The 13,710-nt window shown below is 43.6% G+C and overlaps 1 protein-coding gene across 4 annotated transcripts in view; it reads right to left on the bottom strand.

Moving 5' to 3' along the window:
- The window catches only part of ptk2bb (protein tyrosine kinase 2 beta, b), a 167,025-nt gene continuing 153,315 nt past the window's right edge, over nucleotides 1-13,710 (bottom strand). For all 4 annotated transcript variants that reach the window (XM_084315123.1, XM_084315122.1, XM_084315121.1 and 1 more), the window contains 2 exons: nucleotides 6,209-6,289; nucleotides 1-2,227 (listed from right to left, as the gene is read on the bottom strand). In XM_084315123.1, the coding sequence (XP_084171249.1) occupies nucleotides 2,000-2,227; nucleotides 6,209-6,289 (309 nt within the window). In that variant the 3' untranslated portion in view covers nucleotides 1-1,999. The remainder of the gene's footprint in view (nucleotides 2,228-6,208; nucleotides 6,290-13,710) is intronic.

A 13,710-nucleotide genomic window follows, 5' to 3' on the forward strand; every position in this document is an offset into this window, starting at 1 on the left:
TTGCTGTTTCCTATTACCGGTATATTTTAATCATAATGGTGGGCATACATACAAACAAACAGAAAAGCCTTTGTATTGACATATTTTCAATTTCAACAAGAGAGTATTTGAGAATGAATCCCATATTTTCTTCTCTTACTGACGTGGTGTACTTTTTTACATAATATAGTAACTAAGCCCCAATCAAATTTGATATACTACAAAGTACAAAACTCTTAAAAGTGATGAAAATAGAAATTAATAAACACCATATTGCCCTCTTGGTTTTCTGAACATTGAACATCTTTAGGCTTCACATAGGCTTCTGATACCAGTTTGCAAGACTGAAACATTTGCCATCTTTGGTTTGCTTTTCATTCTTACAGTAAAAACAACAACAACAATTGTGCTTTTCATATGGAATATTTCATATTTACACCAGGGAAAATGTCTGTTGTGAAGATCATCCAGAGTTAATAAGACACATATTACAAATAGGGAATCTTTTACATCGTTTGATAGTTGACACAGTCAAAATGGCCAATTCTGGAAGAAGCACAGATCTGAAGATGGTGCCACACATCCGCTTATGTTCCTCAGTTATGGCGCATTACGTTGCCGCGATGAGAACAAACATCCCATTTTTTTTCATGGTAGTCATTCAGTCCATTCTGAAGTAGTAGTAGCATCATCTCCAGCTTCAATACCAAGCCAATGACTTCCTCACTGAAGACAACGCTACAGTGAAGATATATACAGGGCTCTATTTCAAGCTACCAGCTCAAAGATAGTCATGTCCTGGGCTCTATTCAAGCTACCAGCTAAAAGATATTCATGTCCTGGGCTCTATTCAAGCTACCAGCTCAAAGATAGTCATGTCCTGGGCTCTATTCAAGCTACCAGCTCAAAGATAGTCATGTCCTGGGCTCTATTCAAGCTACCAGCTCAAAGATAGTCATGTCCTGGCCTCTATTCAAGCTACCACCTCAAAGATAGTCGTGTCCTGGGCTCTATTCAAGCTACCAGCTCAAAGATAGTCGTGTCCTGGCCTCTATTCAAGCTACCAGCTCAAAGATAGTTGTATTCAGGGCTCTATTCAAGCTACCAGCTCAAAGATAGTTGTATTCTGGGCTCTATTCAAGCTACCAGCTCAAAGATAGTCATGTCCTGGGCTCTATTCAAGCTACCAGCTCGAAGATAGTCGTGTCCTGGGCTCTATTCAAGCTACCAGCTCAAAGATAGTCGTGACCTCGGCTCTATTCACGCTACCAGCTCAAAGATAGTAGTGTCCTGGGTAATATTCAAGCTACCAGCTCAAAGATAGTTGTATTCTGGGCTCTATTCAAGCTACAGACTCAAAGATAGTCATGTCCTGGGCTCTATTCAAGCTACCAGCTCAAAGATAGTCATGTCCTGGGCTCTATTCAAGCTACCAGCTCAAAGATAGTCGTGGCTGGGCTCTATTTACACAGCCAGCTCAAAGAAAAATGTTCACCCAAATTTATTATTGCTGTCTAACAAGGGAAAATCTGATTTTCTGCTTCATGTGTGACTTAGAAAAATAAAGAAGCCCATTCGATGACCAGTAGCCATTGTTACATCATTAGAATGATCAGTTCTATGTTACAGGTGGGATCGGACCCCATGAGATGTTTAAAAGAAACACATTGTTTCTGTCACTGGTAAAAATAAAAATATTTCTAAAGCCGGCAGCGTAAATCCAGTCTCAAGCAGAAAACACACACTGCCTAGACTGCTGTTGGTGATTGACGTTCCAAGGGGTTCTGCCTCTGTGCCGAGGGGAGAGTTTCAACACGGCGTTGGCGTTTAACAGATTCAGAACATATTGATTGTGTGTCTCCAGTGTCAGTGTGAGTTTGATACACACCTTCAGAACGGACAAAGTTCAGAAGAGTGCCCGACTACGCCAATCTCTACCCGTCTCTCTCTCCATTGCGAATAACCCAGCAGTCTGAACAATGTGGGTTTATTTGACCACGAGAGAGGATACGGCCCCCCACTAGGACTCCTCCTCCGGTGGCTTGGGCCTGGCCAGGTTGGCTCTGACCCTCGCCTGGTCCACCGCATCCAGCATGTTCTTTCCGTCCACGGCCAGGATGTGTGCCGCCGCCAACATCTGTTTCTTGCACTCCTCCTTCAGGGAGGTGATGGCGTTCTGCTGGGCCAGACGCATCTTACTGATGAGCTCTGCCATGTCGTTGTTCAGCAGCTTCTGGGTGCCCTCGATCTGGGGGGGGGGGGGGGGGGGCAGAGAGCAAACAGACAGAGTTTGATGGAGTTTCTTTATTTTTTTGATACTTTTCTTTTCTTTTCATTCTTTTCTTTTACATGAAATATAAAAACATGACAACACACAATACAATAATAATAAACAGGACTTCACAGGACAATAATAGTAATAATAATAATTAGGGATGTCCGATATTATCGGCCGATATTGGCATTAAAATGTGATATCGGAAATTATCGGTATCGGTTTAAAAATAATAATAATAATAATTATTTCTTTTACATTTATTTCACCTTTATTTACCCAGGTAAGCTGATTTTATTTATTGTCAAAAGTATGCATAATGTTGTGTTAATTCCATGACAAGATATATGTAATGTTAATTACCTGAAATTATTACGTTTTTTGGGGGGGGGGAACCCTGCATATATCGGTATCGGAAATTAAGAGTTGGACAATATCGGTATATCGGTATCGGTAAAAAAGCCAATATCGAGCATCCCTAATAATAATAATGTATTTTATTTATAAGGCGCCTTTCGAGGCACTCAAGGTCGCCGTACAACAATTTAAAAACAGTTTATTTACAATCACAATCCATTAAAAAATAAAAATCAGACAAAAAATAAAATCAGACATACGCCTGCCTAAACAGGTGGGTTTTGAGGTGGGTTTTAAATGGGATGATGGAGTCAATGTTCCTGATGTCGGGGGGGAGGGAGTTCCAGAGGCGGGGGCAGAGCAGCTGAAGGCTCTTGACCCCATGGTGGACAGACGGGCTGGGGGGACTGTCAGGTTGATGGAGGAGGCAGACCTGAGGGACCGGGTGGGAATGTTGATGTGGAGGAGGTCGGACAGGTATGGAGGGGCGAGGTTGTGGATGGCCTTGAATGTATGGAGGAGGATCTTGTAGTCTATGCAGTGTTTAATGGGAAGCCAGTGTAGTTGGCGTAGGACGGGGGTGATGTGACTGATGACAGGGGTTCTGGTTATTATACGGGCAGCAGCGTTCTGGACCAGTTGGAGCTCATGGAGGAGTTTGTGGGGGAGACCAAAGAGAAGGGAGTTGCAATAATCCAAGCAGGAAGTGACGAGGGAGTGGACCAGGATTGCGGCGCTGTTGGGAGTGAAGGGCGGAGGCGGTTGATGTTGCGAAGGTGGAAGTAGGCGGACCGGATGGTGTTATTGATGTGGGAATGGAATGATAGGGTGCTGTCGAGGACGACACCCAGACTCTTGACCTGGGGGGAAGGGGAAACCAAGGAGTTGTCTATGGTGAGGGTGAAACTGGGGTGCTTGGTGAGTGTGGACTTGGAGCCAATGAGGACTACCTCTGTTTTATCACTGTTTAGTTTGAGGACATTTGAAGTGAACCATGATTTGACTTCCTGTAAACAGACACAGAGGGAAGAGGGAGGGAGGGTGGAAGTGGGTTTGGAGGAAACATAGAGCTGGGTGTCGTCCGCATAACAGTGGAAATTGATGTTGTATTTACGGAGAATCCGACCAAGTGGGAGGAGGTAGATGATGAAGAGGATAGGGCCAAGGACAGAGCCCTGGGGAACACCGGAGGAGAGGGGGGATGGATGGGGATGTGAATGGTTTTAACTGAATGAACTGAGTACGACCAGAGAGATATGAATGGAACCAGTCTAGGGATGGGTGGGAAATTCCAATGGAGGCTAGTCGGTTTGATTGATTGATTGATTGAAAAGTTTATTAACAGATTGCAGAATGGGTACAGTACAGTACAGCTCAATACATACAATTGTTAAGAGGATGCAGACCTGAGAAAGACTTTCGTCTTGTTTCCATCAGGGTCCCCCATTTTCAATTCATCATAGTTAAGGAGGGTGGAGTGAGATATGGTGTCAAACGCGGCGCTTAGATCGAGGAGGATGAGGATGGATAATAGTCCGGAGTCAGCTGCCATCAGTAGGTCATTTGTGATTTTGAGGAGGGCTGTAATAGTAATACCGATAACAATAAAGACAATAGAAATGACAGTAGAATTAACCAAATTAATAAATACAGAACATAAAAACTAAATCACATTATATTATCACAGACACCATAAAATAAATGTCCTCCCCCACCCCACAACCCCCCAGGAGTAGGACCAACACCCCCGGCCCCGCTCCGCCACTAGATTGTGGCTTTAACTCTCTTGGCCGCTGAGACCCAAAGTTCAATGCTGGCCTGTCCAACCCCAATCACACGTGCAGTCGAGATTTCCATATAAATGACATTCAGCAGTCTTCTCCAGAGTCGGACAAGAAGATAGATACCAATGTCCTCTCTGTGCGTTCAGTAGAAAGCTATCTGGCTGTAAGTGAACGGAAGTGGATACAGACTTAAAACTCAAGGAGAGGTGTTTTTGGCCAACAGCTAATTTACTGTATGCTAAACTAGGCTAGCTTGCATCTGGATTATGTTTCTACTGAACGCACAGAGAGGACATTTAATTTCACATTTCCCATAATGTTGACGTGTTCCTTTAACACGTTCAGGTGTATGCTTTTTGGAACTATATGACACTTTTACCACTCAATAACTTTCAAAGGCCAGTATGACATCATGATTAGAATGTTCTGTTCTCAAAATTCTAATCTTGTATGTGACAACGGACAGCTGAAATGGTATTAAACTGTGACCCAAATTAGGTCAGGGGTTGGTTTATGTTGTATGACAAGAGTGCTAGTGTGTTTTATTGAGCCACACTGATAGACCAACGGACAACAGTACATTTAATTTGTTTTCTATCCGTCAGGCGATAGATCAGTGTAGTGGCTCCCTGAATCACTTTTAAGAACCCTTGGTTTACAGTACAAAATGTACACATGTAAAGAACATATTATTATAATGTGCCATTTTGGGGATGCTTGTTATAACCAAAGAACCTCACAGTACCATGAGTGCAGAGGCCTACATTTTCAGTGGCCTCAACCACTGTGTTGTAGTACTCGGGTCCAGGACGCGTGTATATTTTCCCTAACGGAGTTGCACTTCCGCGTTGTTTGCGCGATCTGATTGGCCACTGACTATACGCCCAAACAGCACGTTACGCTAGTTCTGCTAACAGCCTGCAGCCAGCATTATCCAATTCATATCAATCGAAATAACGTATTGTTTTCATCTCTCTATATTAACGTGATTCCATTAACGTGATTCCATCAACACAGTTGACAGTTTGCATCACTTCCTATGGTTCTCTGCACTTATTCTACCGGTAGTGCGGTAGTTGTTGCCACGGTATTGGGTCTTTGGGTGAATACTTCATTGGCGGGGAAGAAGAACACTGATAGCGGTGTGTGGACCGGCCCGCGAGCCCCAGGCCACCGTCCCGCAGATTAAATGTATTTAACTGCATATTATACTGGCAATGTTGCCGATATAAATCTGTTTGCATCTTTCTTAAAGCAACATGCCAACATTATGGGAAATGCGCTTACAAAGATAGATACTAATTTCCTCTCTATGTGTTCAGTAGAAAGCTAGCCTAGCTTAGCACAAATGAATGGAAGCGGATACGTATGAGTTAGCCTGGCTCCTAGTTTTTGGCTAGGCTAGCTGATCCGCATTCCGCTTCCATTCATTTGTGCTAAGATAGGCTAGCTTGCAGCTGGATAGCGTTCTACTGAACGCACAGAGAGGAAATTGGTATCTTGGTATTTTCTTGTCTTGACTCTGGAGAAGAAAGTAAGCACATTTCCCATGATGTTGGCGTGTTCCTTTAAGAAGTATGATCCAACTTTACCAACCGGGTTAGTGGCTTTGCAGAAACAGGTGTCTGGCGTACAAGCTACAGCTTGGAGAAAGTGAGACAGTGAATTTTTCTATTCTAAGTTTTGTTCCGTCGGCAAAGGCCCTCGCCTGTTTTCGCACAAAATACCAAAATAGAAGAATTCAACACATAGAAGGCAGGAAAGAGATTAGAAAGCCAGACAGGAAAGGAGGATATTGTCTTGTAACAGTTACCTCTGTTCTGATGGACTCGTGTAGTGTGGGCAGGATCTCATCCACGCTGTGAATCAGGTCCCGTAAGGCCAGACCTACAGACTGGCAGAGCGGCATGCAGGAGGAGAATGTCATTCAAGTAGTAGCACAGAGTATAATGCATGGAAGGTCGGGGTCAACTCAGTTGTCAGTAGGGATGCACCGATAATTCGGCCACCGAAAGTTTTCTGCCGAAAATGGCCAAAAATGGCCTTTCGGCTTTCGGCCGAAATAGTTTTTTCACCGAAAATATATCACCGAAACAGAAGCAACCTGTAACCTAACGCGTGTTGTTGTGATGATGTCATCAAAACGCGGATTCATTACATGCGCGCTGTGAGCTCTTCAGTCCTGCGTCCTCCTCTTGGGACTCGGGAGCAATGCATCTCCTCGGGAGTCGCGCTGTTTCTATGTAAACTCTGCCCGCAACAAGTCCAATAAATGCGTCTTTAACATACTTTATCCTTATTTACTATATGCCCGTTGCGGTTAATCACTGAGTGATCTAATATGCATATTATTCAGAGCGAGAGGGGGAGGGATTGTGTTTCTCACATTGACGCTGTCTGTCGCGCGTCTACTGTGCCAAAGTCATCTGGGGACTAGAAAGGTGCGCTCAGTAGAGCACAGATGTCCGCCTCTCTCTCTCTCTCTCTCTCTCTCTCTCTCTCTCTCTTTCGCTCTCTCTCTGATTGATTGATTGATTGAAAACTTTATTAACAGATTGCAGAATGGGTACATTACAGTACAGCTCAATACACACAATTGTTAAGGGGATGCAGACCAGAGAAAGACTTTCATCTTGTTTACATCAGGGTCCCCCATTTTCAATTCATCAGGACATATATGACATACATGACATACAGATAGACAGTACTGCTACATCTATACATTTATGACATACCAGATTTGCAAATACAGTACTGTTTGTGATACAAAAAGACCCATAATAGTGATAATTTATTATTTAAGTTAAGTTTTGCCATAATCATATATTTCTCCATAATCAGGTAGCTGAACAACATTGGTAAAAAAAATTCTATTCTAGGAATCATTTTCGGCCTTTCGGCTTTCGGTTTTCGGCCAACTGTTTCCTATTTTCGGTATCAGTTTCGGCCAAGAATTTCCCATTCGGTGCATCCCTAGTTGTCAGGTCTGGAAATAGGTTTTCCAAAAATGTTGTGATCTTAAAATTACTTCCATCTGAGAGTTATAAACTACTCTGAACCCAGGTGGAATAAAGGGCAATTACACACATTTTAAGAATTCACAATGGGCCTCATGCATGAAGCGATATAAGAACAGATTTCGTTCTTAACTAGCATTTCCTCTTACTTTGTTCTTACCTGGGATTCAGCAACGTTTTCTTATTGTTGCTTTTTTCTCAGGCAAGAACAAATTATAAGAGTGGTCGAGAGCACTCTTACCGAAATAAGAAATTCGTACCAAAAAAAAATAAATAAAAAAAGCCTACCATTGGTTAACACTTTCTCTGCCACGCTTATATCCATCAATGTTTGATCACTGCCACCACTCTAAGTCTATGGAGATTTTTACCTTCTTTGCAGGGCTATAACTTTTTTAATTGTATTGCTAAATTGACATTACTATGGCCCATTCAACATCAATTATCTATCGTTCAGGATGTAGGAACGTTTAACTTTTTCATTCACACATTCATACAAAAATACCATCTAGAATATAAATATGTTTTTATGGTTTTCTGCAGTAATTCCTAGAACGTGAGATATAGGCATAAATGTATATATACATTATCAAATGCCATTTGTTGCCGATACATGTTATATTAAAAATGTCAACTGTACATGGTCCTAAACGTTATGACTGATCATGCGCGGGTGAACGGAGGGGGGGGGGGGGGTCGTTTATAATTCCGTGATCGTCGTTAAATGATTTATGTAGTATGGGCATAGCTGTCAACATTACGATTTGCTAAAACGTGCACGTTTTAGCCCCGCCCCTTCTCCTGGCCCCGCCCCCTCAGCCCGCCCCCTCCCAATGGAGCTGCCTCGTCGCTGCCATCTGCTGGTCAAAACCTGTATTATTTTGTTTTCCTACTTTAAGTAAGTACCAAGTAAGTAAGTAAGTAAGTAAGTAAGTATTTATAAAGCACCTTTCATACATGTCATGTAGCTCAAAGTGCTGTACACAAACATAGGCATATATAACGATATATATATACGATATACATTGAGTTATGGCAGCGATCCATATCCACGGTGTGTGGCTAGAGTCCTGGGATGATATGCGAGTGGCCGGACGGATTTAGGAGACGCACCGATATGCAACAGGCATATCCGGTTTGGCAACTCGCCGATCATCCACCAGGTGGCAGTGTTGAAGCGTTGCAGAGTTGTGCTGAGTCCCACAGCATCATACAAGGCTCCGTGAGTGAAATATGAATACCATGGCGAAAATATGAAATATGATCACAATAACGTCGTACGCCGTGATCTGGCAGAATTCACATGAACTTGAAACCCGTTGTATGACGTTATTGGCGGAGAAAGTGTTAATTGCCCCCAAATACGACTTTCAAAATACAGAACTTTTCAATAATAATAATAATTATTATTATAACTTATTGCGTGCGTTATGCTCTGGCCGCCCAGACCATTGATTGATTGAAGATTTTATTAACAGATTGCAGAATGGGTACAATACAGTACAGCTCAATACACACAATTGTTAAGTGGATGCAGACCAGAGAAAGACTTTCGTCTTGTTTACATCAGGGTCCCCCATTTTCAATTCATAATGACATTTATATATATATATATATATATATATATATATATATATATATCATGACATTTATGACATGACATACAGATATGCAGTACTGTATACGTAGCATAGAACGCATATTTAGAGATCGTCTATATCAGTGGTTCCCAAACTTCTGTTTTATGCGGACCACTAGATTGTTATCAAGAACATTTGCGGACCACCTCGTATGCAAAAAGTATCTATCTATCTATCTATCTATCTATCTATCTATCTATCTATCTATCTATCTATCTATCTATCTATCTATCTATCTATCTATCTATCTATCTATATATGTCTGTGCATCTTGGGAAGAAGGAAGAAAAAACGCGGCTTATTATTATTACCGAGGCGCGCGGCTTATTATATTATTAAAACAGCTACTTGTGGGCACTCATAAAAACACTGTGGTCTACAAGTTGTTTAGCGAGAGGATGGTGGTAATGTGCTTCAATAGAACAATGGATCAATGCCATGTCAAAACTCGGCTCCGCTGATCTGGAGGGCTCCGCAGTACACACACAGACACACAGACGCGCGCACACACGGGATCGCAGCCACACACACATTTCCACTGTCCAATAGACAAGCGCCCTTTTCGACCGTGTGACATTGTTCAGAAGGTCTCGGTCCGCCTGACCGATATCTGTGTGAAAGCAGGCGAACCAAATGAAGAATGCAACAATGTTGCAACTTCACCCCCAGAACCGCACGAGTCCACCAAAACTATATGTGAAAGCGACCTAAGGCTAAGGGACAGGGCCAGGGCTGAATGTCAAGGACCAGGACCAGGGGCACTGGAGAGGGGGACAGGGACAGAGGCCCGGGGAGGCGGGCTGGAGACAGGGACAGAGAACAGGGTTAAGGCCTTGGACAGGGCGAGGGCCAGAGCTGCTTACAGGGATGGCAGGGTTCCGACAGCGGAGGCCTGGCACGGGAACAGGGGCCCGACGGCGGAGGCCTGGCACGGGGCCAGGGGCCCGACGGCGGAGGCCTGGCACGGAGATCCTCCTCGGAAGCTGCAGACGGGCAGCCCAGAACACCGGGGTCCCAGGGGACCGGGGCGAAGAGACGCATCCTCCCGTGGAACTAGGAAGCGATGCGCGCCGGCCGCCGGCTTGACGTCTGGAGTGGGAGCGCGCCGGCTTGACGTCTGGAGTGGGAGCGCGCCGGCTTGACGTCTGGAGTGGGAACACCACTCCAGGCCTGGCACGGAGATCCCCCTCGGATGCTGCAGACGGGCAGCGCAGAACACCGGGGTCCCAGGGGACCGGGGCGAAGAGACGCATCCTCCCGTGGAAATAGGAAGCGATGCGCGCCGGCTTGACGTCTGGAGTGGGAACACTGGAAAACCTCCCGTAGAGAATTAGAGAGCGTAGACGGCGTCCCACTCCAGGCAAACGGCGACAGGTGGTGAAGTACAGGGGTGGCACGATGTCTCACGCCGGAGACGCGGCAGTAGATTGTAGTAACAAGAACGACCCGACCAGGACTGGAGGGAGGTCCAGGTATTTAAAGCCCTCTGGGGCGCTAATCATAAACTATGACAGCTGCGAAAGGTAGTCCAAGGGTGGGGGCTGGTGAAGAGTAGAGGAGAGTAAAAACATCGCAAGGGTGGGGGCTGTTGAGGAGAGTAGACAGGGAAAGTCCAAAGGTGGGGGCTGGTGAGGTGAGGAGACAGGGAATAAAGGTCCAGGGAACAGGCGAATCCTCACACTATGCACACTGCCAGTCATCAGGCTATGCGGAGATATTCAGACTCTAGATCTATTTGCAGAGCCATATGAGTGGCAACCTGTGCGATTGGCTCTTGACAATGTCGTTCAGCCTACAGTACTTTGCTGGAACGATTCATTTTGCACGTACTGTATACAGTACGTGTGTATGCGTGCACTGCGGGAGGTGGCCAAAAGCACGCAACTAGCCAACTACTATTATATTACTATATTAATACAGTATATTCCACTATATAGCTATAGATGCTGTATGATGACAATACATTTGATTCCTATCTAATTTTGATCCATCGCAAAGTGCTCCAGCGCTTGAATACGGCCGGGGGATCCGATGCAGACCCACGGCTCTCATATTATAATGAGCCCGCGAGGCGTGTCTCTGTATGCAAATGACTTGCGCGAGAACGCGCATCCAGTTTAGAATGAGTTCACCATTCAAAAAACCTGGGTAAGAACAGATTTGGACCGTAAGAACGGCTTGATGAATGTGGCGGTGGCTTTTCTTATTGTTCTCTTAACAGACAGGTAAGCAAGAATATAAGAAAAATAATAAGAGAGTATTGTTGAATGAGGCGCATTGTTATTCCTGCGCCCCAGGACAGTTCAGACGATATTTGTGAAAATGAACTATTTCCATAAGCCGCTGAACGCCGGGGAACTGACTTTGTGGCCAGTGTTTAGCAATGCTCCAATATAAACTTCCTTTTGGGAGTGAGAATTCAACATTTTATGGCTCTATAAAATCAGTGTCCCATTCACTGTCTATGACATTTGAGGTGTCTCATTTCTATCTTCAGGAGAGAGTGGTTCATATACTGACTGAACTGTCCTGGGGAAGAACATTATGTGAATTCTTAAAATGGGTGGCTTTCCCGTTTAAGTTCCAACCATACTGTCAATGGTCCTCATTCACGAACGGAGAAAAGTTACAAGTAAAATGCTGTGATGTACCTGAACACGTTCAATGAACGATCGTTCGTGAACGCGTTCGTATTTGGGGCGAACGGGAACTGAACGGATGTTTTTCCCCCTAAATGAACGTAATTGAGAACGCGTTCATTCTCAGCGCTGTATAACGGCGTTCAAAAGTGCGTTCATCCTCAGCACTATATTATAACGGCGTTCAAACGTGTGCCAGATTTTATATGTCTTTCAGCCGAAAACCCAGTTAAAACACACCGTAAACAGGCTTTAAAATAATGCTGAAAACCACACAATCTGGCAACCGCTCTGGGCGGAGCTTCGGGGAGTCTGGTAGTAGAGCAGCAGCACTCGCACTTTCAGAAGGCGCTGCACTCGCTCAGAGTCAGACTCTACGATGTCGGCGTATGAGCATTTAAAAGAGTTTTAGTTAAAGTCAGTAAATGTTTTGCACTTTGAATATTGAACTTTGAGGTACAACCTTAGTTTCATACCTCAGCCTGGTTCCTACCTTGTGTTGTGTTAGTACAGAGTTATGTCGGCACATGTTTATATTTGCCCAATGACTACTTTCACTTTTGGTACTTTAAGTATATTTAGATTTTTTTTATTTTTATTTTTTTTAAACACACATATAAACAAACATGACAACACACGATAAGATACACAAGCATTAATATACAGTGTATATCCAATGAAATTACCATTAATAACAATGTCTTATACAGGATATACCCCTAATACCTGTTATCTAAAAACCTACATACATATGCTCCAGCTCGAACCCCCCCCTCCCGGACCCCTCTTTGGATAGTACCTCCATTATCCCTCGCTCCTAACCAGACACGACCATTATAAGCTAGCTTTTATTCTCTTTAGATTATTATACTTAATAAAGACCATTCAAGCAGCACGTTTTTCCTCATGTTTTTGAAAATATACTGTAGAGATGAAAGCTGCAGCTGCTACTAGTGTGGATGAATGGGCGGCAGCAAAGCGTTATGGAAATGCCAGTATTCTGTGGTTCTATTATGGGTTGTGGCAATACATTTGAAAAATAATAGCTTGCAGCAACGTATTGAAAAAAGAACTATAAACTATAAATTTGTTCATTTTTGAAACGATGAACTTTAGTTCAACATTTTTTATTTTGAACTATGAACTGAACTAGTTAATAAAAAAATTTGTGAACTGTGAACTGAACTTGTTCATGTAGAAAGTGAACTTTCCCAACACTGGTAAAATGTTCATTGTAACTGCACTTTTCAGGCCGATTTTGGCATTCTTGAACGGTTCCTTCTCGGGGATTCGCTCATAGCTAAGAGGGGGTTTTACGAGCGGAAAGGCGTAAGGCGCAAGTCGGACAGACTGGTGTGCACCGTGTTCTTAACTTAATTTAGGAGAAATCGTTGGTGATTGCGTTCACGTCGGTTCTACAGACATCCTCGGATTTAAATAATTATAATAATAATAATAAATATGACAAAATTTGTGTTACGTTTTACATTTGACGGCAAATGACAGTGAATAAATAAATAAATAAGATTGCACGGATATAGTGGAATAGAATGGACACATCTACATTCTGCTCTCAGCACACCCCATTCCTTCCACGTATGCTATATATTTAATAATATACATTATAAATCTATAGTGTATTAGCAAAGACGCACTAACATACGTTGTATTGTACTTGTGCTATATAACGACAATACAACAATATTACCCTCCCACCTCTTGCAGAGACAAGTCGCATTTCTTTCCTCTCTCCCTAGGCCTTCAAGGCCGTTCCTACCGCCGCCTCTACTGCTCCATGGAGCCCGACGCTGCTATGCTCTGCTTCGTGCCGGTGGCCGGACTATACTCAAATCAACTCTAAAATGGATCTAATCAGTGGATTGCATATTTTCCTCAAGAAGCAGAATAAGGCTAACCCTCTCTGCCTATTGGGACATCATAATCGGTCTACCAACTTGAAGACGTGGTCATTTTTGGATTATCGAAGCTTTTGGACTGCAATAAGAAGATTTTGGATCT

This window comes from Notolepis coatsorum (genome assembly GCF_963971535.1).
Source record: "Notolepis coatsorum genome assembly, chromosome: 5".
Classification (NCBI taxonomy): domain Eukaryota; kingdom Metazoa; phylum Chordata; class Actinopteri; order Aulopiformes; family Paralepididae; genus Notolepis; species Notolepis coatsorum.